Source organism: Macaca fascicularis, chromosome 1 (genome assembly GCF_037993035.2).
Source record: "Macaca fascicularis isolate 582-1 chromosome 1, T2T-MFA8v1.1".
Classification (NCBI taxonomy): Eukaryota; Metazoa; Chordata; class Mammalia; order Primates; family Cercopithecidae; genus Macaca; species Macaca fascicularis.
Window position 1 is genome coordinate 70734609 of NC_088375.1, and position 23322 is coordinate 70757930.

A 23322-nucleotide genomic window follows, 5' to 3' on the forward strand; every position below is an offset into this window, starting at 1 on the left:
CCAGCAGTTTTAGACATGTTCCCTTTTTGCCACATCCATACCAACATCTATTATTTTTTGACTTTTAAATTATGGCAATTCTTGCAAGAGTAAGATGGTAACTTTTTGTGGTTTTAATTTGCATGTCCCTGATAATTCGTGATGTTGAACATTTTTTTCATATGTTTGTTGACAGTATATCCTCTTTTGAAAATTGTCTATTCATGTCCTTTGCCCATTTTTTGATGAGATTGTTTTTATCTGGCTGATCTGTTTGAGTTCCTTGTAGATTCTGGATACTGGTCCTTTGTCAGATGCACAGTTTGTGAATATTTTCTCCCACTCTGTGGATTGTTTGTTTATTCTGCTGATTATTTCTTTTGCCGTGCAGACCCTTTTTAGTTTAATTAGGTCCTGTTTATTTATTTTCATTTTTGTTACATTTGCTTTTGAGGTCTTAGTCATGATTTCTTTGCCTAAGCTAACGTCTAGAAGAGTTTTTCTCATGTTATCTTCTAGAATTTTTATGGTTTCAGGTCTTAGATTTAATTAAGTCTTTGATCCATTTGGAGTTGATTTTTGTGTAAGGTAAGAGACGAGGATCCAGTTTCATTCTACATGTCTGCTTCAGCCTTCTGAGCAGCTGGAACTACAGGTGTGTGCCACCACATCTGGCTAATTTCAAAATATTTATTTATTTATTTATTTATTTATTTATTTATTTATTTAGTAGAGACAAGGTCTCGCGATGTTCGTCCAGTCTCTAATTCCTGGCCTCAAGTAATCCTTCCTCCTCTTTCTCCCAAAGTGCTGGGTTTAAAGGTGTGAGGCACCGTGTCTGCCCTATTCTCATTATTGAATCTATAAAGTCCTTGGCATAGACTCTGTCTCAGGGAGCAGTGCAGGGCTAAGTCCAGAATCCAGGTCTTCTCACCCAAGCCCTGGCTCTCAACTACCCTTCAGGGGTCTCTGCCCTCCTGTGGAAGAGAAGTTCCGGTTCCATGACAGGCAACTTGTCAGGGTAAGCATTCAGAAACTGATCCGCCCTCAGTGGCTCTCTGACAACTGTCTTCTTAATTCAAGGTTCACTTAGCATAGCTCTCATAACTGCTTCGCTCAGAGCTGGCCAGCTGACCTGCAGTTTAAAGAGAAAGGATGCTATGGCCAGGATCCTCAGTGTCACAAGAGAGGAAGTCAGGGAATCACAGAACCTTACAGCCAGAGCAGACCCTGGAGGGCGGGAGGTCTGCTCTCATTTCAGAAAGAGAAGCTAAGGCGCAGAGCAGGGAAGTGGCTTGTCCAGGGTCACACAGCTGAGCAAAGTGACAAACCTGGACTTGGAGCCAGACTTCAGGTCAGCAGTCTGGTGCTCTTCCCACCTCAACCTGCTCTCCTCTTTCTTAAAGAAAAAGAAAGAGAAGGCGTTTCAGTAGTGAGTGTGGGATAGCCACCCACTTCACCATGATTTGGAAGCATCTCTCCATCCCTCCTCTCACTGGACAGCTGTGGCAGAACAGTCAGGGCCTGCCTGACCTCTTGGGTTTTATTGTCTCCTCTCAACTTGGGCTTAAAGGGACTTTATTAACCGTGACTAATACCAGAGGATCCAAAGCTGCACCCACTTGTTAATTTTGAGGAATTTGTAAATGCAGGATTGAAAAAAGATTTAATTTTACGCGTAGGTATGAACAGCCCCTCATAATCCCGGGTAGAGGATGAACCACTCATCATCCCAGGTAGAGGCAGGTAAGTGTGTCCAGCGTCCCTCAGGGAATGCTGTTCTGATGCCAAACCCTCTGCTTCCGCGGGGTCACTTCTTGGGTGGTTTTGTTTCTCCTCTGCTTCCACAGTTGCAAACCCTCGAAGTGCCACGACCCCTGGGGTAACTAGATCTTAGGTCCCATGGCCACACGCTCCAGCCCGCGGGGCTCCCAGGACACGACAGCGATCGGATTTCGCGTGGCAGCCAGGCTCCCCCTACTCCGGTCCCCTCCCGCCAGGGAACCCCTGGAGCCAATCAGAACGTCGCGGAGCTCGGGGTTGTAGAGTCCCGAGCCCAGGACCCGCCCCTCTTTGTTGCGGTGGCCAATGGACGCATTCGGAACATCGGCGGCTGCCCGGGTGACTCGGTTATATGTCACAGAATAACATTCGAGAATGGGACATGGAATGAGGCGACGGCCGCAGCAAGCCCCAGCAGCCCCAGCCCCAGCCCCAGCCCCAGTCCCAGGCCCAGCAGCAGCAGCAGCAGCAGCAGCAGCAGCCCCCACTGTCCCGCCGCCCGGAGAGGCTCTGCAGCTATGAAGCCGACCGTCCCGAGGTAGGATACTGGAGCTGCCGCGAGCCCTTCCTGCGCTCCGCCCGCCTGCAACCAGTCCCTCCGGTGCTAGGCGCTGGAACTCGGGGAAAAGGGGGCGGATGGAGCTCTTTCCACTAGGTCCCCGCCGGGGTCCGGGAGGGCTTCCTGGAAGAAAGCGGGCCGCCTTGCAAGCCAAGGCTGCTGCAGCGCCCTCGCGCCAGCCCTGGGCGCTCACGTGCCGGCACGTTCGTGGCTGCGCTCCTCTCTCGGCCACATCTGGGGACCTAGGAATGTGTGGAGCCTTGCGGGAACCTCCTGTTCCTTCACGCTACACAAGCTGTCTTTCTTCTCCCCACACCTTGCGCTCAGCATCCCCCACGCTCCTTGTGCCCCTCCATCCCCAACCCCCGGGGTTTAGATGTGTGTGAAGCTTCGTAGCACATTTTGAGCTGCCTTTCTAGGTAATAGCAGGGCTGGAAACCCGTCATCGATTCCCAGGGAGGTTGTCAGCGTGCAGGGGGAAGCGGGGGGTGTCGTGGAGACACTCCGGGGCCCCTTACTCGGTTCCTCTGTGGGTCCACTTAGCTGTGGTGTCAGCTGTGTCTCCGCTGATTTCAGGCACCGCCGGTAAGCAGGGAGTCTCCGCGGAGCTCCCGCCGCCGCTCCCCCTTGGCGCGTCCTGCCGCAGCAAGAGGCATGGAGAAGGCCGCCCCCGCGGGGCGCTGATCCCCGCGCCGCGCCCGCGCGCACACGCCCCCCGCCGCCGCCGCCGCCGCCGCGCGTCCCCAGTACTTCGCTCCCCGCCCAGGCCCCACCATGACCGGCTCCGCGGCCGACACTCACCGCTGCCCCCACCCCAAAGGCGCCAAAGGCACCCGATCCCGGAGCAGCCACGCGCGGCCCGTGAGCCTCGCCACCAGCGGGGGCTCGGAGGAGGAGGACAAAGACGGCGGGGTGCTGTTCCACGTTAACAAGAGCGGCTTCCCCATCGACAGCCACACCTGGGAGCGCATGTGGATGCACGTGGCCAAGGTGCACCCTAAGGGGGGAGAAATGGTGGGCGCCATCAGGAACGCCACCTTCTTGGCAAAGGTCAGTGGCTTCCAGGGCAGGGTTGGGGGTCTGGGGGTAGGTAGGCAAAGAGGGGACCGTTTCAGCCTGTACATAGCAAATAGAGGCAATCTCCATTTTCCTGGTCCTGCTACAAACTCCTTCCTCTCCCCATTTCTCCCTGCCAGCCCTTTTCTAATTGAGATGTTTAGATTGGAAGCCTAAGAAATGGGGAAGGGAGAGGTAGTGGGCTTGCTATCCTGGGACTATGTAATTGGATTGTGCCAAGGTGTCTTTGAACCTCCAGCCAAACTCTATTATTTACTCACCCCCACATACATCCTTCTTCAGCAAAAGCTAGAGCCAGCAGGTACCAGCGATGCCAAAGAATGCATAGACCTCAGGGATCCCACTCTGCTTGTTCTCTTTAGAGTGTCTTGCTCCTCCTCTGCTCCCCTCTTCCCCCAGCAAATGATTTATTAAGCTGTGAATGAATTTGAAATCAACCAGTCAGACTTCTCAGTGTGAATCATTTCCAGACTTTTTGCCAATTTTTTTTCTTTTCTTTTTTTTTATGACAGTGACTTTCACCTCTGAAACTTGCAAAACAGTGAACTCTCTCTCTCTCTTCCCAGCTTATTTGGGCTCCAAGAAAAAAGAAAGACTTTTGGCTGAGACTTAAAAGGGACTTTCCAGTACACATGATGAATTAGTCTCACTGGATAGAAAAAGAGGCTGAGGAGTGAAACTCTCTTTTTGCCTTGGAGAGAAGCCAGTGAGCCATTTGGGTTTGGTGGCTAAGGATATCGTTACCGAGGGAGGGAGATGTCCCCTGGTGGGAGTAGATATGTTATATGAAACATCAAAATGCAAACTGGGGAGAAATGCTGCCGAGCCTCGGGGTTATAGCGTGACGGATGGTTTCCCCTGGACCCTGGGGACGCTGGTACGGCTGAGAAGATTCCTGGGCAGGTCTAGGAATGCCAGACTTGAGACCCGGAAGGCCATCTGGTTGAGTCCCCAGCCTGGTGACAGCTGAGCATCTGAGCCTGCAGGCCAGAAAGCTGTGTGTGTCCTTGGGGAAGTGACAGAGCCTCTAAACTTACTGCTGCAGTCAGTTACAGTGTTCTGTTACTCTGCTGGTCAAGGAGATCTTCATTGTGCCCAGCTAGAATCTTGCCTGCTTTAGTGTCAACCATAATTACCCTTGCTGAGTTCTTGAACATGAGAACAACCTTGTTCCTGGTTTGCAGTTCTGACTTGAGAATTGAATTTTTCCTCCAGTGAGGAGCCGAGAGCCCTTAAACTTGGAAGAAAAGTGACCACAAGGAAAAACACGCCTGTTCCTACTGTCCCATGCTGCCTTCCTTAGTAGCACCAGCACCAACCCTGCCTCTAATTGTGCTTTCATCCTTCCCCCAACCATGTATGGGGGCAGGTGGGGGGTGCATTCTCTATGTGGGAATCATGGAATTTTCCTATTTGTAGAGACCAGTCTCCCACCTCTCAACAGAATCCCCTCCTCTTTCTGAAGACCTCTTGGGAATGGGGAGCTTGCTGCTTCCCAGGCAGCTGATCTCAGGCCTGGCCAGAGTTGACTGTTAGGAAGCTCATAGACCAACCATAAATCCTCCTCGCAGCACCCTCCCACCCCCAAATCACATTTCATCACTGATTATTGTGTTGCCTTTGGAATCAGGGCAGAGCATTGGCGACTTCCTTTGCTACTCACAGCACCCTTGAATGTTATGAGAGAGTGCTCTTAGGATGGAAGGGACTTGGAGTAAACATCAAGGAACTGAATCCTAGTCTTGCTTGTATGACATCCAGCCCTTGTGCCTCACTTAAGTGAGGTCATTCACTTAAAATCTCTGCCCTTAGTTTTCTCATCTATAAAATGGAAATAGAGCAGACTTTGTAAGTTCTTTCCAACTCTAAAATCTCATGATGTTATGACCCGTGAGTCTCCAGGTCGCTAATGCTGATCTGTGTGATGCTAGAGGTCCGCTGGACTATGAGCCCTCAGGACTGTGACTTTTTCTATCATTCTGCTCTGCTTCTTCCTTTAGACTTCTTTGTCCACAGATAGCTCCTTTTGCCCTTTTCTTTTTTCTTTTTTTGGAAACAAGGCCTTCCTCTGTCACCCAGGCTGGAGTGCAGTGTGTGATCATGGCTCACTGCAGCCTCAACCTCCCAGGTTCAAGCAATCCTCCCACCTCAGCCTCCTGATTGTAGCTGGGACTACAGACACATACCACTCAACCTGGCTAACTTAAAACAAATTTTTTTTGTAGAGACAAGGTCTCACTGTTTTTCCCAGACTGGTCTCAAACTTCTAGGCTCAAGCGATTCTCCTGCATTGGCTTCCCAACGTAGTGGGATTACAGGCATGAGCCACCGCGCCTGGTCTTTTGCCCTTTCTTATGTGTCATAATTCCCAGACCAACTCACCCTCCTCCTTCTGAGACAATTCCTAGTTTGTCATTAGTCATTTGCAAGCACATATGAAACACAGTATTCTAAATCATGTCTGAGCAGTTTAGAACACAGACTGCTACTTCCTGAGACCTGTACCTGATTTTTCCATTATTGTAGCTGAATGCTGTGTTCTTAAGAAAGTGTTCCCTTTTTTTTGAGATGGAGTCTTGCTCTGTCGCCTAGGCTGGAGTGCAGTGGCGTGATCTTGCTTCACTGCAAACTCCGCCTCCCGGGTTCAAGCAATTCTCCTGCCTCAGCCTCCTGAGTAGCTGGGATTACAGGCATGTGCCACCACACCCCGCTATTTTTTGTATTTTTAGTAAGACGGGGTTTCACCGTATTGGGCAGGCTGGTCTTAAACTCATGACCTCATGATCCACCCGCCTCGGCCTCCCAAAAGTACAGGTGTGAGCCACCGCGCCCGGCCAGTTTTCCCTTTTTTATACAGTGGCCATATCATATGGTACTTTTCATAGTAACTAAAAGGTCACATGAAAACTGCTTCCAAACCAGGAATCCCCAGCCCAAATGTGGACAGTCAGCTTTTTGGCCCTAAATATAAAGAACTGAACATTTCTCTTACATTGCATCTTAATGGTTGGTTCTCTATCCCCAATCCTATCATGGTATCTCCCCTGGCCCCGACATTCCCCAAGCCCTGACCCCTGCCTAGGCCTTAACATGGGAAGAGCCTCAAAAGCTCCCTTTTCCAGGGGCTACTCCTCTGGGATTAGAGGATTGTTCCTGTGCTCAGCTTGGCAGACTCTTTCCTCTGGGGTCGAGTCGTTTTCTCCATCAACCAAATCAATATCTTACTGAGGAATTGGTACAGAAGAAGGGTGGTAGGGTGGCAGCAGTGGTAAAAGCTTGGTGGGCTTCAGGGGGATCAATCATTTTTGGCCATTGACTATAGACTAAGAAGCAAAAGAAGTGGATGGGGGAGGTTTTCAAGGACCTGCATGGAGGACTAAATGACACTTCCTTTGACTACAGGACATTCCCTTAGCAGCCATGGTAACTTCTGCCTGAAGGGTCCAGATGTCCCCTCCTTGCAGGGATTCCCCTGCTTTGAGATCCTCCTTCTAAATTTGTGACTCCAGGCCTCTCCCCTGGTGGTTGTTGGGTCTGAAGATAGCAATTGACCAGGTCAGAGGCAGGATTTTTTCAGAGAGACTTTAAGGAAATAGCAAGAGTCAGTTGGAGGATAATAGCAGATGGGAAGCAAGGCTCAGAGAGAGTGGCCAGCCCCGAAAAAAACAGTGGACATTCTAGGAAAATTCTAGGGCAATCCTCCTCTTTCTTAACAGCCTGGAACTGGACTCTACTTGGGGCAGAAAACCAGGATGGATTCAGCAAGAAACAGCAGTCAGTTTCTTGCAGACCCCACTTCTTGTGTCTTACTCTCGTGTTGATTCCCAGTTGGAAAATAATTCACATTTAGAGGACTGAGTTTCACCTGAGTGAAGACACGGGAGTGTTTGGTACTAGAGACCTGGCTGCAGTCAAGGGCCATCTCTGCCCGCTGCCAGCTCTTGCGGGCAGCTCCTTCCCTCCCCAGTCCTGGATTGAGAACCTTCTGTCTGTCTGTCTGTCCTGCACCTCTGTCCCACAGATTCCTGGCTGCCTCTGTTGCAGGAGCCTGGGGCTCATCCTGGGCTCGAGGGTGCTGTTTTGTGCTTCTCTTCCCAAGCTGCCAGAGAAGATTCTTCTGTCTGGTGCCTGCATAGTGTTTTCAGAGTAGGGATGACAAAAGGTTTTGAATTCTCCTTGCTCTTGTTAAAGATTCCTAGTGCCTGGGGTTCTTACTGCCTCCCTGGCTCCTTTCCTGGTCTTTCCCTTCTCTCCCGCACGGCAATGTCAGTTACACAACTGTGTCGGTCCGTATCACCGACAGGTCAGTTGTGCTTCACAAGAACAGAGTGGAAGAGAGGCTCCTCACAAGAGCTTTGCCTGTGGTTTGTTTCATTATTCTTTCTCTTGAACACCATCTTTCTGTCCACTCCACTCCCTCCTTGTGTCCCCTAGCCCCCAAGTTGTCTGGGGCCTCCAGCCTTAGAAAACAGGCGCAGTGCCTGTGTGAAGAGGTTCGTTTCTATCTGTTTCCTCTGGATTCTGCCTTCATCAGCCTGGCCACGGCTGTGGGGCTAATGTAGGCAGCAGGTGGTGAAACCCTTGAGGGGAAGGGCACAGACAATCAAAGCTGGAGTTTCAGGTAGTACAGCAATTGATGAAATCTGGCAGGAAAATAGCATGAGAAGGGACTCTGCGGGCCCCAGTCACGAACAGAAAAAAGGGATGTGCCCTGGGCTTTTCCTAAAAAGGTTGTACCAATTTATGTTTGCCTCGGTCCTGTAGGAGAGCATCCTTACCAGCATTGGGGATCTACATTTCAGCATGTTTTTGCTAACTGGAAAGGTGGAAAATGATGTTTTGCAGTGGCTTTAATTTGCGTTTCTTATATTACTAGAGCACTTAAACAATTTCTTCAAATATTTGGTTACTATTTGCTTTTCTTGTTTTGTGAATTGTCTTTTCATGGCTCTTAAAATTGTGGAGAGAGAGATATATCATGTAATTTACCGTTTTTAAGTGTACAACTCTGTGGCACTGAGTACCTTCACATTGTTGTGTAGCCGTCACCACCATCCATCTCCAGACGTTTTTCATCTTCCTAACTGAAACCTTGTACCCATTCAACACTGACTTTCCGTTTCCCTCTCTCCCCAGCCCCTGGCAGCCACCATTCTACTTTGTGTCTCTATGACTTTGACTACTCTAGGAACCTTATGTAAGAGGAATTATTCAATATTTGTCCTTTTGTGACTGGCTTATTTCATTTAGCAAAATGTCATCAGGTTTCATCCATGTGATAGCATGTGTCAAAACGTCTTTCCTTTTAAAGGCTGAATACTGTTCCATTGTATACCATCGTATATTCCGTGGGATGCCACATTTTGTTTATTCATTCATCTGTCAATGGACACGGGTTGCTTCCGCCTTTGGGGGCCATTTTTAGTTTCACTGAGGCCTAAAGAGTTTTCTTGTCACTTTGCATGAACGCATAATGAATTAAGGATATTAACTCATTGTGATCAATGCATCCCCAGGGAGCAGTGAACGTTTTCATCCTCTCCGTTAAGGTGGGAAGGTATCTTCATGATGTGAAGCTCCCAAGTTGAGTGTCCAGGGACTCTGCTGCTGCTGATTCTGTTTTCCAGTTCCAGAAAAGTATGGATCATTCAGGTTTCCCCAGCCTAGACCCCTGACAATATATTGGTGATGAATAATAACACAGCTTACACTTTTCTTTTTTCTTTTTTTGAGATGGAGTATTGCTCTGACACCCAGGCTGGAGTGCAGTGGTTCAATCACTGCAATCTCCGCCTCCCAGGTTTAAGCAATTCTCCTGCCTCAGCCTCCCGAGTAGCTGGGATTACAGGCGCCCGCCACGACGCCCAACTGATTTTTGTATTTTTAGTAGAGACGGGGTTTCGCCCTGTTGGCCAGGCTGGTCTCAAACTCCCGACCTCAAGTGATCCACTCACCATGGCCTCCCAAAGGCGTGAGCCACAGGGCCTGGCCAACACAGCTTACACTTAATGAGCACCATATGCCAAGTCCCAAGCTGCCTACTTTTGCATTAGGTCATGTAATGCTTACAACCAGCTTGGAAGGTTGGAAGTAGGTGATACTATTCCTATTTTATCAGGAAGAAAACAGAGGCTTAGAGAGGTCATGCAGCTTGACCAGGGCCCACAGCTAGTAGGTGGCAGAGCAGGGCTTTGGACCTGGTTGTGTGTGTCTCCTAATGACACTCCAGGAAGCCCACCTGGTTTACAGTCCATGGCCAGTGGGAATGTTGGCAGCCCGAGGCGCTGGCTGGAAGTGGACCCTCCAGGGTAAGCCCAGCCATCTCTCCCAGACATCAGAGTGAGCTGTAGCCTATGACATCATTCCGTCTGCGGTCTCTGCACCTCCCTACCACAGCCCTGCCCCCAGCTGGGACTTGGGGAATGTATACGTTTGCCCTCCCAATGGGCAGGAAGTGTGGCCACAGCTCCTGCACTCAGCTCACAGCCAGGCTGAGGTAACCATGCAGCTGTTTTTAAAAGCCCTCGGGCGCCATCGGGTTGCTATTCTGAGGACCAGCTGCCGTCGGCTCCCACCCTGCCATCTAGCTCTTGTGGGCTTTGTTGGGCTTGACGGGGGTTGAAATAATTTGGTGGTCAGTCCTTCAGCAGACTCTTGAGCCAAGTCTTACTGGCTACAGCAAGGCTCTGGCCTAGGGACACCTCTCTGGGGATCTCTTAGGTGGCTGGTGATTCTTCAGGGCGTTTTCCCACGCTTACCAGCTTTTCTATTAAAGAGGTTTAGACTGTGTTTTTCTGTGCAGAAATGTTTATGTCTTTTGTTTTGAGACAGGGTCTTGCTCTGTCACCCAAGCTGGAGTATGGTGGCTCATTTATGGCTCACTACAGCCTTGACCTGTTGGGCTCAAGCCATATTCCCACCTCAGCCTCCTGAGTAGCTGAAACTACAGGCCTGCACCACCATGCTCGGCTAATTTTTTTTTTTTAGTGATGGGGTCTTGCCATGTTGCCCAGGCTGGTCTTGAACTTCTGGGCTCAAGCGATCCACCCACCTTGGCCTCCCAAAGTACTGGGATTACAGGCATCAGCCACTGCGTCCAACCTGCGTATGTCTTCATAAACTAGAATTCCCCTCCTCTCTGCCTCTGCTCCTGGGCTTTCTCTCCCGTTCATACAGGGCCTAAAGCTTGAAACACAGGAGGTGCTAAAGACATACTTGTTCGCGTCTCCCCTTCTCTCCTCACCTTGTGAAATCTCTGGCACATTTTTTACATAAAGCACTTTCTAGTGTATGTTAGGGCAAACACACAGGATACACTTTACATTTTGACTTGCTTTGTGTGTGTGTGTGTGTGTGTGTGTGTGTGTGATGGGAACAAATATTCAATGTTTTGCCCCCGAAATGACACTCCCAGACAGAAATGTGATTGATTTGGGTTGACATGTCATACACAAAATGGAGCTTGCAGAATAGCTGTGCTTGAATGGGCACACACACTCACATTCACACGCACATTCACGCACACACACATAATACCTTGGCTGTAATGCAGGAAGTGTGATTCTGATGAGTTTCCTTCCAGCTGACGAGGCAGTTGCTGTGAAGTAGGACATTTCAAAGCCAAGAGAGAATTGAGGCAGTGAGAGGAAAGGAATGTCAAGGAGCATTTGCAGTAAGTGCAGCCAGAGGGGTGGAAGTATGGAAAGAGCCCGATGCCCAGGCGGGAGACAGCGTGCCCTCAGCCTCACACTGGGGCTGGTGCCTGGAGAGCCAGGGAGAGAGCCTCGAACAGCCTTAGGCAGTGTCTGGCTCTGCTGCCTGGCCTGGCTGCCCAGGGCCATCCCCATCTCCCCAGCGGAGTCCCCTTCCATCAGCGGAGCACCAAATCCCCAGGGCCGCCCTTGCCCTATTTGCTCTGAGGGTGAGTGTCACCCGTCCTCAGGCCCTTTCTGCTTCTCCTTAAGTGGCTTGGCCTGGAGGAGCCTCATTTCTCCTTCCCAGCAGCAGCACTGCCGGAGCCCCACCCACGTGGGCTGAGATTCTCTGTCACCAAGGACCTCAGGAAGACAGAGGTCAGAAGACCGAGAGACATATAGGGGAAATAAAGCAAAAAACAAAACCAACCAAGAAAACCCCAAACCATGCCTGGCTTTTCAGCAGTGACTCGACTGGACGTCCCTGTCTGTTCTTGCTCTCGGCCTTCAGGATAGGGCTGCTTCCCCCTTTCCAGTCCTTGCCTGCCTTTGGTTCTTTCTCTTCCTGGCAGGGATCAGGACTTCATCTGCTATGTTGTAGACATTCAGGGAGTGTTGACTGAGGGGCAGACTGGGAGGTGAATGTGTTGATTGAGTTGCTATGAGGGGTAAAGTGGTAAGATGACTCATGAGTCAGAGGAGCTGCACTTGCCTGGGGAGAGTCAAGGCAAGAAGAGGGATCTTCCCTAATCCATCTGGGATAGGACTCAGGGAAAGGGACACACTGGGCATTGCAGGGAGGGTGGTATTGAGATGTGGCACTCTTGGTGCCATGTTGCAATTTTCTAGGGCACCGTTCACTTTATTTATTTATTTATTTATTTATTTATTTATTTAAATTTTAGAGATGGTGTTTCTCCATGTTGGCCAGGCTGGTCTCGAACTCCTGGACTCATGAGATCCACCTGTGTTGGCCTCCCATAGTGCTGGAATTACAGACGTGAGCCACGGCGCCTGGCATCCATTCACTTTATATTCTGTGTAAATGTGGCCCTGCAGTAGAGCACTTGTAGTGGATCACCACTGGCCACGCAGCAAAAGGTGTTATGCAATCATTGATGAAGTGCTTTCATGCCCGTCCTGGGCCAGGCTCGGCGGGGGACACGATAGAACGTGGTCCTTTGCCTCAAGGAGGCGTTAGGCTCCTGCAGGGAAGAAAGCTGTATTCACACAGCACGGAGGGCCATAGAGAACCACCATGACTCAGAGGGAACTCAGAGAGGGAGAGCGTCAATGAAGGACTCACTGTTCCCGGGAGACCTCATGGAGGAGGCACTGCTCAATCAGGTGGCCACGCCAGGGTGACCATGTTGCCATTGGCTCTCAGGAGCACCTCTCTCTCTGGTGGCTTCAGCCCGCTGCCTGTCCCCAGAAGCTGGGCCCCAGAGCGCCTCCTTAATAAACACTTCCTCTTCTCTATTTCTCTGCAGCCTTCAATACCCCAGGTCCCAAACTACAGGCTCTCGATGACGATCCCAGACTGGCTCCAGGCGATCCAGAATTACATGAAGACCCTACAGTATCCTTCCAACCAAGGTCTGAGCACACCCAGCCAGGGGACAGGCATGGTGATCGCAAGCCTGGTGGCAAATCTGTCCCCAGCTGGTCATCAAAAGCTCTCTAAGGTTGGTGAGGCCAGGCATGGAGGGATGCCCCAGGTGGGAGTCTAGAAAGAGTGTGCATGGAGGATGTAATTGCAGTGACCCAATGGAGCAGGCTGGTCCACCTTGAGTCCCTCTGGCTTCTCTTTCTCCCTCCTCTTCCCTGTCCTTTCCCTTTTTCCCCTGAGCACCTCTCTTCCTTCTATCTTCTCTTTCTCCACTTCCTTCCTCTTGGTCATCTTTGTTCCCCTCCTCCTGTTCTCCTTCAGTGTCTTTCTTTTTTAGATGAAGACTTGCTCTGTCACCCAGGATGGAGTGTGTTGGCACACTCTCGGCTCACTGCAACCTCCACCTCCTGGGTGCAAGCGATTCTCCTGCCTCAGCCTCCTGAGTAGCTGGGATTACAGGCGTCTGCCACCACACCTGACTAATTTTTGTATTTTTAGTAGAGACAGAGTTTCTCCATGTTGGTCAGGCTGGTCTCGAACTTACCTCAAATGATCCACACGCCTCGGCCTCCTAAAGTGCTGGGATTACAGGCGTGAGCCACCACACCCAGCCCTTTACTGTCTATTGCCTTCTTCCCTTCTACTCTTCCATTCCTTTTCTCTTTCTCTGTTTTGCCCTCATCCCTAACTGCTCATGATCTACAAGAGGCCCACCTGGTGCTGCCTTTGTTTCCCCAGGTGACCCAGGCTGGTGACCTGCTCAGTTCTACATGAATGGTTGGGCTTCTACAATTGGGGGCCCTCTCCCCCAACTTGAGCTTGAGGAAGACCTAAGAAACTCATTGGGTTCAGTCCGAGTTCAGACCAGCCGGTTTGGTCCGTTTCTCCTCCGCATCTGCAGGTTGTTTGTAGTCAGGATTAGATCAGTTCCGAGGACTCCCACGAGCAACACTGTAGGGACAGGGGGGCAGGAGTGGATGGTCCACCTGCCCCTTCTGGCATTTTATAGAGAGAGGAGTCAGATGGGAAGCTGGACCCCAGCACACTGTCCAGGAGGTCAAGCTTCTGTGGACCGCTAGCCTTCCTCCATAAATGTATAAAACATAGCCTATTCTACAAGGTCCCGGGCACACTGACCGGCTTCCTGTTTGTCTGTCCATACCCAGCCCTGAGGCAGAAAGGATTTCAGGGGACACTGCACACATGCCCCACATATGCCAGAAAAGCCCGTCCATTCTATGTTATGGCAAAAATCTTCCGGGTGGATTTTTGTGTCTTCCCTGCAGGGACCAAACACTAGCACCGCCCCCCCTCCCAGGGCTTGGTATTACTAGATCGGAAAATACCAGTTTCTGCTCATTTGGGTCGGGAGATGACTTGATTGGCTTCTTTGTTTTCACTTCACAGATCATCAGCTCCCCAGCCGGCATCTTCCCAGTAAATCCTAAGGCAATATTAGGAGGAGCAGGTAGCGCCAGTCTCCAGGAGTGAGGCTGGCGGCCCTGGCCCTTGGAAGGCTGTCTGGTGTTTGTGCTGATGCCCACCCTGGGACCCACATGGGGAGTTCCATGTGGTCCCGAGGCACCAACTCCTGCCAGAGCAGACCCGGACCCAAGAGCTGACCCTTTCTGGATGTGACTGACTCCTCATAGACTATTCTAGAAGGTGACAGCAATTAGAATGCCTCCCTCCTCTTTTTTTTTTTATAACTTAAAAGTCAACTGATTATAGGCTTTAAGACTCCCCACTTTTTTTTTTTTTTTTTTTTTTTTTTTGAGACAGAGTCTCGCTCTGTCACCCAGGCTGATGCAATCTCGGCTCACTGCAAGCTCCACCTCCCAGATTCATGCCATTCTCCTGCCTCAGCCTCCCGAGTAGCTGGGACCACAGGTGCCCGCTGCCATGCCTGGCTAATTTTTAGTAGAGATGGGGTTTCACTATGTTAGCCAAGATGGTCTTGATCTCCCGACCTTGTGATCCGCCCACTCCAGCCTCCTAAAGTGCTGGGATTACAGGCGTGAGCCACCGCACCTGGCCTAAGGCTTCCCTCTTCTATCTAGGACATGGTCTTCACAAGGATCATCTGGCTGAGAGTTAAGAGAATTAGCCTAACTGGGAATGCATTGATAGGGGCAAATATGCATGTGCTTTACATATCATTTGCTCACACTGCTGTAAACGTGTCAGCACATTATCTGCCACCTTTTCATGGTTGTCCTGAAGGATCTGCTTTTCGATTTTTCTCTTCTCTGACCCATTATGACTGCAAAGGTCAATGACCAACAGCATCACTGACTACAGAGAGGGCCAGAGAAGGGAAGCACCAGCAGGCTGTGGGGACCTGCTCCCGGCCCCCTGCCCACTGGGGCCACTGCACGAGGAAGGCAGGACACCCACTCTTCTACCTGCTGACCTGACTTTTATTTAGTTCCTTGGGACTCCCTACTGCTTTGTCCTGGACACAGTGACAGGTGCCAGGATATGGGGACTGGTTGGCGTCAGTCCTGACTGTGGATGTGCTCAGCTGGCAGTGGAGATAGGAAAGGATGAATCCTGCTTTCCCCTTGGACATCCTCAGAGCAGCAGCCAACAGGAGTGCTGGTGTTGCACGGGGTTCTGGAGAGAGAGGTGCCACATGAGCTCTGCTGGATTGGGGGAGAAGCCTTCTAACAGCAAATTCAGGCTCAGTGAGTGTCTCCCCCTCAGGGCATGTTTAGAGCAGACCTTCTCCCCAGCCCACTTTCGGGGGCTCAATGATTAAGGAGCCGAAAGAAGACGTTCAGGTACACTTTTTAAAGTTATTTTACTATATGCTTGTCTCACTTGATACACTAGATGTATAAATTAGATATGTGAGCAGAGGAAAGTTGGGCATAGAAGTGAATTTTTGCCAACCGAATTCTACTTTATGTACCAGGAACCTCATTGCTTGTATAAATTTTTGGTGAGGTAAAGAAATCGCTTCACAATGAGAATATTTAGCCCTTCATTTTTGTCTTTTACCTCTAGGATCTTGTATGTTGTATGCTTTAAAAACTGGGCAAGCCTGTAAGGTTAGTTGTTGTTCTTACGGCCCAGGTCAGTAACCCTCAAACTGGTGATCTTCAGAGGCCCCCCAGCCCCTCAGCCTGAAGCTTCCTGCTCAGTCATCTAAGGTGAGGTAACTCTGAGTAGCATCTGGGGTTATGAACCATGGCCTGAAGTCAGACTCTCCAGGGCTGGAGCCCAGAATCTTCTTATACCGAGCTCTTCAGAGGGTTATGTGTGCTTGTGTCTGAGTGACCAAGCACAGCTGTGCCAGGAGAGGAATCCCAGCCCTTTTCAAAAAGGAGGGATCAAAGTGTTTCCAGGCACCCTTGTCACTGTGGGGCACCCATTGACTCTCCCACACCCACCTGACCTGCAGCAGCTCTGGGCATGGAAGTTCAGGCTTCATTAGCACCTTCCCGATGTGCACTTTTCCTATAGGCTTTTGTTCGAGGCAGAAGAGCAAAACCTACAAAGCAACTTCTCACTAGACTCAGAAAAATAAAAACCCAGCCCTCAGAGAGCACAGCATCGGGAAACTCTTCATCTCCTTCAGAACAACTTGGTGCAAGCTGGTCAGTTCCTGAGACCTTCTGGGTAGTCAGCTAAATCCCAGATAGTCAATAATGGTGCAGCTTCTCAGATTTAGTAATCAATGCCAAGTGCCAGCACAGGCATGAAAAAAAGTGACATCGCCACAGTAAGCCCTGCTACAGAGTCTGTGCACTACAGAAAAGCCCTATTGCTGTCAATCCACCCTTTCATCCTTGCTTCCATCCATCCCCATCCACCCTTCCATTCCATCCATCCACTCACTCATTCATCCATCCATATATTCATCCATCCATTCATGTATTCCTCATTCATTTAGTAATATTTGTTAACTTGCATATGTTGGATTTCTGCCAGGTTTTTTTTTTTTTTTTTTTTTTTTTTGAGACAGAGTCTCACTCTGTTGCTCAGGCTGATATGCAGTGGTGCGATCTTGGCTCACCATAACTTCCGCCTCTTGGGTTCAAGTGATTCTCCTGCCTCAGCCTCCTGAGTAGCTGGGATTACAGGCCCATGCCATTACACGTGGCTAGTTTTTGTGTTTTTAGTAGGGACTGGATTTCGCCATGTTGCCCAGGCTGGTGTCGAACTCCTGACCTCAGGTGATCCACTCACCTCAGCCTCCTAAAGTGTTGGGATTACAGGCATATGCCACTGTGCCTGGCCTTCTGCCAGGTTTTATGGGTGATATAAAGATAATGAAAGAACAGTTCTAGCTAGGTATGGTGGTGTATACTGCTACTTGGGAGGTTGAGGCAGGAAAATCACTTGAGCCCAGGAGTTCAAGACAAGCCTGGGCAACATAGAAAGCTCATGTCTTAAAAAAATTGTTTTTTGGCCGGGCGCGGTGGCTCAAGCCTGTAATCCCAGCACTTTGGGAGGCCAAGACGGGTGGATCACGAGGTCAGGAGATCGAGACTATCCTGGCTAACACGGTGAAACCCCATCTCTACTAAAAAATACAAAAAACTAGCCGGGCGAGGTGGCGGGCGCCTGTAGTCCCAGCTACTCGGGAGGCTGAGGCAGGAGAATGGCATAAACCCGGGAGGTAGAGCTTGCAGTGAGCTGAGATCCGGCCACCGCACCCCAGCCTGGGTGACAGAGCAAGACTCCGTCTCAAAAAAAAAAAAAAAAAATTGTTTTTTAAAAAAAGAATAGTACCAACTCTCGAAGAGCTTGTAGTCTACTAGGTGAATTAAGACAAATATTCAACTACCCAGAATACAGAGCAGATTGAAAAGAGCTAGTATAAAGGTCTATGGTACTTTGAAGCACAAGTTAGAAATTAGATTTCCAGGGCAAGATAGTGAGGAGTTAGAGGCTACTGGCTACCTTCCGGGTGCTGGCGACTTCTGAAAAGCCCTCACATCCTCATCTCATTGAGAAATCAGAATGCATAGCTTTCTCTGCCACATTACTGGGACCTTTGGAGTTTTCTGTCACTTTCCCTTTACATACTTTACACAGATATAATCACACAGGGACCCAGTTCTTTGAAATTAGGAAAATGAGACCGCTGAGTGGGTAAGTGGTGCATGATCTATGGGCCAGATGACCTCTCTCCTACCCTCAAGCTGCCATCTTGCTCTCCCAACCTCTATTCCCGTAGCCCAGGGCTCAGGTATCCTAGTCTGTAAGGGGTGGAGGTGGAGGGTGCCCCAAGGCCAGGTTGGAGGTGGGACTGAGGACTGAGCTCAGTGGTGAATTCTAACTCCCAGGACGGAGGAGGCTTGTAAACTCTGCCTCATGAGACTTCCTTTATTTGTCCTATTGTAATGCCCTCTGTCTTGGGACATTGGGAGGGTGCTATGGAATACTGGCACTAACTCCAGGAATTAACTCTTGTGCTTTGGTGCCTTCCTGTGAGGCGACTTCTCCCTTTTCCCTCTGTGCTCCTGCGTGGTTCCTGGTGTGGGGATAGGCATGCTGATGGATTGACAGACTGACCCGAGTGCGTAATTAAATAGGTTCTGAGATCCTCTGCTGTGCTCTATCCTACAGGTTAATGGAAACAGCAAAAGAAATGACGCGAGAGTCCTTGCCTATCAAATGCCTTGAAGCTGTCATCCTGGGCATGTATCCTTTAAGTTATGTATGCTTAGTTTACTGCATAAATGGTGGCTTCACAATGGGGCTGGTTGTGCCTTTAACATTGTAAATCCACAGAGATGATTATCTCCTTTGAGGAAAGTGTCAGACTCCTCTGGTTCCTCTCTTTAACTTCCACCATGGAGAAGTGAACCAAATCAATGCTTGGCTTCTTGGACCAATATTAGTCTCACCTGTGAGCTGCAGCCTCCATCAGGGCCAGCTCTCAGGCCAGTGACCTTGCAGACTCACTAATACTCACTAATCACAAGGAGAATTCTAACTTGGAGCAACTACAGAGAGTGCGTATGTGGCTGTTCTTTGCATTAATATGACATTGCAGCAGGAAAGACAGTCAAGGGGAAATGCAATCAGAGCCAAGAGTGCTAGTATCCAAACCCATCTCCAGGGAAAAGTCTTTGAAAATTCAGTGATGTGATCTCAGCTCCCTGCAACCTCCGCCTCCCAGGCTCAAGTGACCTTCTGACCTCAGCCTCCTGAGTAGCTGGGACTACAGGCACATGCCACTATGCCCAGCTAATTTTTTTTTATTTTTGTATTTTTGGTAGAGATGGGGTTTCACCATGTTTCACCAGCAGGCTGTTCTCAAACTGCTGAGCTCAAGCGATCCGCCCACCTCAGCCTCCCAAATTGTTGAGATTACAGGCAGGAGCCATCGCGCCTGGCCTGTCTGGAAAAATTCTAAGAGTGGCGTGTGGAGGAGGCCAAGCTGTGCTAGTGTATCCTGACCTGACAGAACCTCCAGCTAAAACAAGGGTCTAGCTTCTCCCAAACTTTCTGTTCCATTTTTCACCAGACTCCTGGCTCTTCAGCCTGAGAGGAATATGGTGCAGAGAAATTGTGATGGCATCAACATCTTGGTGGTGATGGCAATTGAACACGATCAGATAGAAAAGCAAAGACGCTCCGAAGTCCTATGGGATGGATGCTGGAAGGGACAGTGGAAAAGGAAATACTGCAAGACAGGAGCTTGAGAGATGGTCCCAGGCAAGATCAGTTAGGTCCTTGACCGCTGTGCTGAAAATGACTGTTTTCCAAAAGGCAATGGGCAACCCAGATGACAACTCTGAAGCAGAGGTGTGGCGTGCTTCGGTATGTGCTCTAGAGATGTAGTTTTCCAAAGGACAGGCTGAAGGGCAGATTGGGGAAGGCTGAGCTGGATCAGCAAAGCCCGTTGGGAGCTGTTACATGAGGGAATGGTGAGGCTAGACTGATGGCCCTGGGGATGGGAATGGATTTCAGGGAATGTGTTTAAGAGCTATCAAGGAGATAGAATGTATAGGACTTCTAGGCCAACTAGATACAGGAGTTGATGAGGAAGGAGTCAACAACTCCAGGTTTCTGAATTGGGCAATTGACTGCGGGATTATCGGGAGGAATGAGAGTGGCAGAGAAAGGAGAGGCAGACCTGAACTAAAACAGTGCCAGTGAAGGTGGAGGGAAGAGATGGAGGCATATATCATCACCACCACTGGGGGACTGCTTAGATAGGAGTTACTGGAGAACGGCAGTGACTCCATATTTCTGGCTTGCATGATAATGCCATAGTCCAAGGGAAGGACTTCAAGGAGAGGATTAGATTTAGGGAGAGGTGAGCTCAGATTTGGACATGTTAAATTTGAGGTGCCTTGTGGGATGTCGGGATGAGGTATTTGCAGTGTGGAGCTCACAGAGAAATCTGCACTGGAAATGTGAATTTAGGAGCTGTGATTAGGGGGTTGTGATTACTGTTCAACAAGTGAGAAGAGAAAAAGATCAAAGATGAAATCAGTATTTTTTTGGTCTAGTTTGGCACAAAGAGCCCATGAAAGAGACTTAAGAAGGAAAGTCAGAGAGGTAGAAGGAAAATCAGGAGAGAAAGGAGATGGAGAAGTGAGTATAAGGACATGTGGCTCAAAATTAGACTGGGGACAGGAGGATTGGTCGAGTCTGTTTTCTGGGTCTCCTGGACATCTTTGTGGGAAGGGGAATCTCTGAGTCTTTCTGCAGCCTGTGGAAACACTTGCAGGCCTGATCTGAAACAAGATTGACCACAGGTGCCTTGGCTGACATTTGAAAAATGGAAACTTGAACCTTACTGAGGCCCCTCTCCAACCCTCCTGTCATCCTCCTCCCAGTTTCCCACAAAGGAGATGAAACATGTGCCTGGGGAACCCAGCAGGAGGCTGGGAATGGGGGTCGGGGCAGCAGATGGCTCAGGGCCCCAACCCTTTAGTGGCAGGAGTCAGCCACAGCTGTTCAGCGAAGCCTCCTGCAAGTTTAATGGAGGCAGACAATTGGCTGGGGATGCACTGGTGGACGAGATCGACGAAGGGGAACACAAGCCCAGGCCCTTCATGGGGTGGACAAGCTAACTTCAGACTCTTTGTTGAGGTGTGTCTGAGTGCCTCTGGATTTAGGTCATTGAAATGACCACCTCCCTTACACAATAGTCTCATCCCTGCACAATTTTATACATTCGAACATCATGCCATTGGAATCACCCACAACCTTTTGGAATTGTGGGGATAGACCCAGGAACAGCCTTTGAGCCTGTCCAAATCAGAGACAGTGTGCTGGTGGTTTTCCTTTGTTCTTATCCTTCTGACATTTCAGAAAAGCGTGGGAAGGTGGAGAGCTTCAGTTCACACTGCTGAACTCAGGGAAATTTGACTCTTGCACACAGACAGGAAACACAGACCCGAAATCTTCTTCTTTTTTTTTTTTTTTTTTTTTTTTTTGAGACGGAGTCTTGCTCTGTGATCCAGGCTGGAGTGCAGTGGCATGATCTCGGCTCACTGCAATCTCCACCTCCTAGGTTCAAGCGATTCTCCTGCCTCAGTCTCCCGAGTACCTGGGATTACAGGCGTGTGCCACCACGCCCGGCTAATTTTTTGTATTTTTAGTAGAGATGAGGTTTCACCATGTTGACCAGGCTGATCTCGAACTCCTGACCTCAGGTGATCTGCCCGCCTCAGCCTCCCAAACAGACCTGGATTCTAAAGGTTACAGCATCTTTGTCTTTTTGTGCTGGTCATCATCCCCGGGTCCTGCTTTCCACTCGGGGATAGTGAAGGTTATGAATGGGGTCATCCGTCTGTGTCTCCCACAGGCCCTTCTGCAGGTCCTGGCTCAACAACTTTGAAACCGGTTGGCTTGGCTGCTTGGACACCTGTGTCCATCGGCCTGTCGTTCCTTGCTTTCCCTGTTTTTGACTTTAGCCCAGAGTTTAGGATTCATTAGTGCTGAGCCACTTCTTTTTATCTTGCTTAAGGACATGCGCATGCTTTTACATGCATGCTAGAGAGGTAGACCTTTGCTTCCAAATTATCTTGTGAACTATGGCAGGTATTTTAGGGGACCTCACTGGCCATGGTGGGGCTTGCTAGTGGTACTAAAGCACTGTGGTTTATTAAAGTAACAGGTTCATTATGAGAGGCAGGTTAGGAATAGCCCCAGGAGGCTGGATACTAGAAAGATGATCCCGGGTTTGGCACTGCTGCTCCCACTTCCCTGGAAAAGCTCAGGTTACTTCCCTGCCTGCCTCCATACTACCTCGCCACCTCCCTCTCCATTCCCAGTTGCTCCAGGTCCCAAGGCTTTTCCAATTGACGTCATGATGGGACAAATCCTCGAAATCAGTGACTCATGACATGAGGGACTGGTGCTCTCTCTTGTCTCCTCCCCACTTCTCCACCTGGCTGACTACTTATCCTGTAAGACGAATTCCAGTGTTACCCTGCTGAGGCCCCTCCTCTGTCCACCCAGAGGTTGCTGGGCTTGCCTTTCTTATAGCACACATCACATTGTGTTTTGGTTTTTATTGTGGTAAAATATTTATAACATAATTTACCATTTTAACCATTTTTAAGTGCACAGTTCAGTGATGTTAAGTACATTCATAATGTTCTGCAAAATGACCACCATTCTGACCAGGCGCGGTGGCTTGCTCCTGTAATCCCAACACTTTGGGAGGCCGAGGAGGGCGGATCACCTGAGGTCAGGGGTTCGAGACCAGCCTGGTCAACATTGTGAAGCCCCGTCTTTACTAAAAATACAAAAATTAGCCGGGTATGATGGCGGGCACCTGTAATTCCAGCTACTCAGGAGGCTGAGGTAGGAGAATCGCTCGAACTTGGGAGGCAGAGGCTGCAGTGAGCTGAGATCGCGCCACTGCACTCCACTCCAGCCTGGGTGACAGCGTGAGACTCTGTCTCAAAAAAAGAAAAAGAAAGAAAGAAAGAAAGAAAGAGAGAAAGAGAGAAAGAGAGAAAGAGAGAAAGAGAGAGAGAGAGAGAGAGAAAGAAAGAAAAGAAAGGCCACCATTCCTCCCCAGAAATGAAACCCCAAAGAAAGAAAGAAAGAAAGAAAAAAAGGCCACCATTCCTCCCCAGAAATGAAACCCCATGCCCGTTAAACAGCACTCCCCAGTTTCCTCCCTCCAGCCCCTGCCCACCACCGTTCTACTCTCTGTCTCTGCACTTGCTACTTCAGGTACCTCAGATGAACGGAATCATACCATATTTGTCCTTTTGTATTTGGTTGATTTCACTCAGCATGTCTTCAAGACTCATCCTGCCCATTGCAGAATTTCCTTCCCTTATGAGGCTGAATAAATTCTATGGCATATATACACTACATTTTGTTCATCTCTTTATCCGTCGATGGATATTTGGGTTGCTTCCACCTTCTAGCTGTTGCAAATAATGCTGTTCAGAGCATGGGTGTACAAATATCTGTTGGGGTCGCTGCTTTCAATTCTTTTGGATATGCACCCAGAATTGGAATTGCCAGGTCCTAGGGTACTCCTGTGGAATGATTTGAGGAATTGCCATACTGATTTCATTGTGTGCATTCTGAGTCCATCTCCCACCAGACCTCCGGGGAAGGGCTGTGTTCTTATCTTTGGCTCCATAGCCCTACCTGGCAGGCTGTCGGGCACAGCAGACGCTCAG

At 49.6% G+C, this 23322-nt stretch overlaps 1 protein-coding gene across 3 annotated transcripts in view; it reads left to right on the top strand.

The window, feature by feature from the left end:
- The first annotated feature begins 2128 nt into the window (after nt 1-2128).
- Nucleotides 2129-23322, top strand: part of VASH2 (vasohibin 2) — a 42043-nt gene continuing 20849 nt past the window's right edge. The window contains exons 1-6 of one of the 3 annotated variants that reach the window (XM_074036181.1): nt 2129-2299; nt 2897-3370; nt 12582-12670; nt 17747-17803; nt 18281-18355; nt 18446-20236. In XM_074036181.1, the coding sequence (XP_073892282.1) occupies nt 3095-3370; nt 12582-12670; nt 17747-17803; nt 18281-18355; nt 18446-18464 (516 nt within the window). In that variant the 5' untranslated portion in view covers nt 2129-2299; nt 2897-3094 and the 3' untranslated portion in view covers nt 18465-20236. Of the gene's footprint in view, nt 2300-2896; nt 3371-12581; nt 12671-17746; nt 17804-18280; nt 18356-18445; nt 20237-23322 lie in introns of those variants that run through there. The other 2 variants (XM_045396905.2, XM_005540808.4) reach the window with 2 other exon arrangements.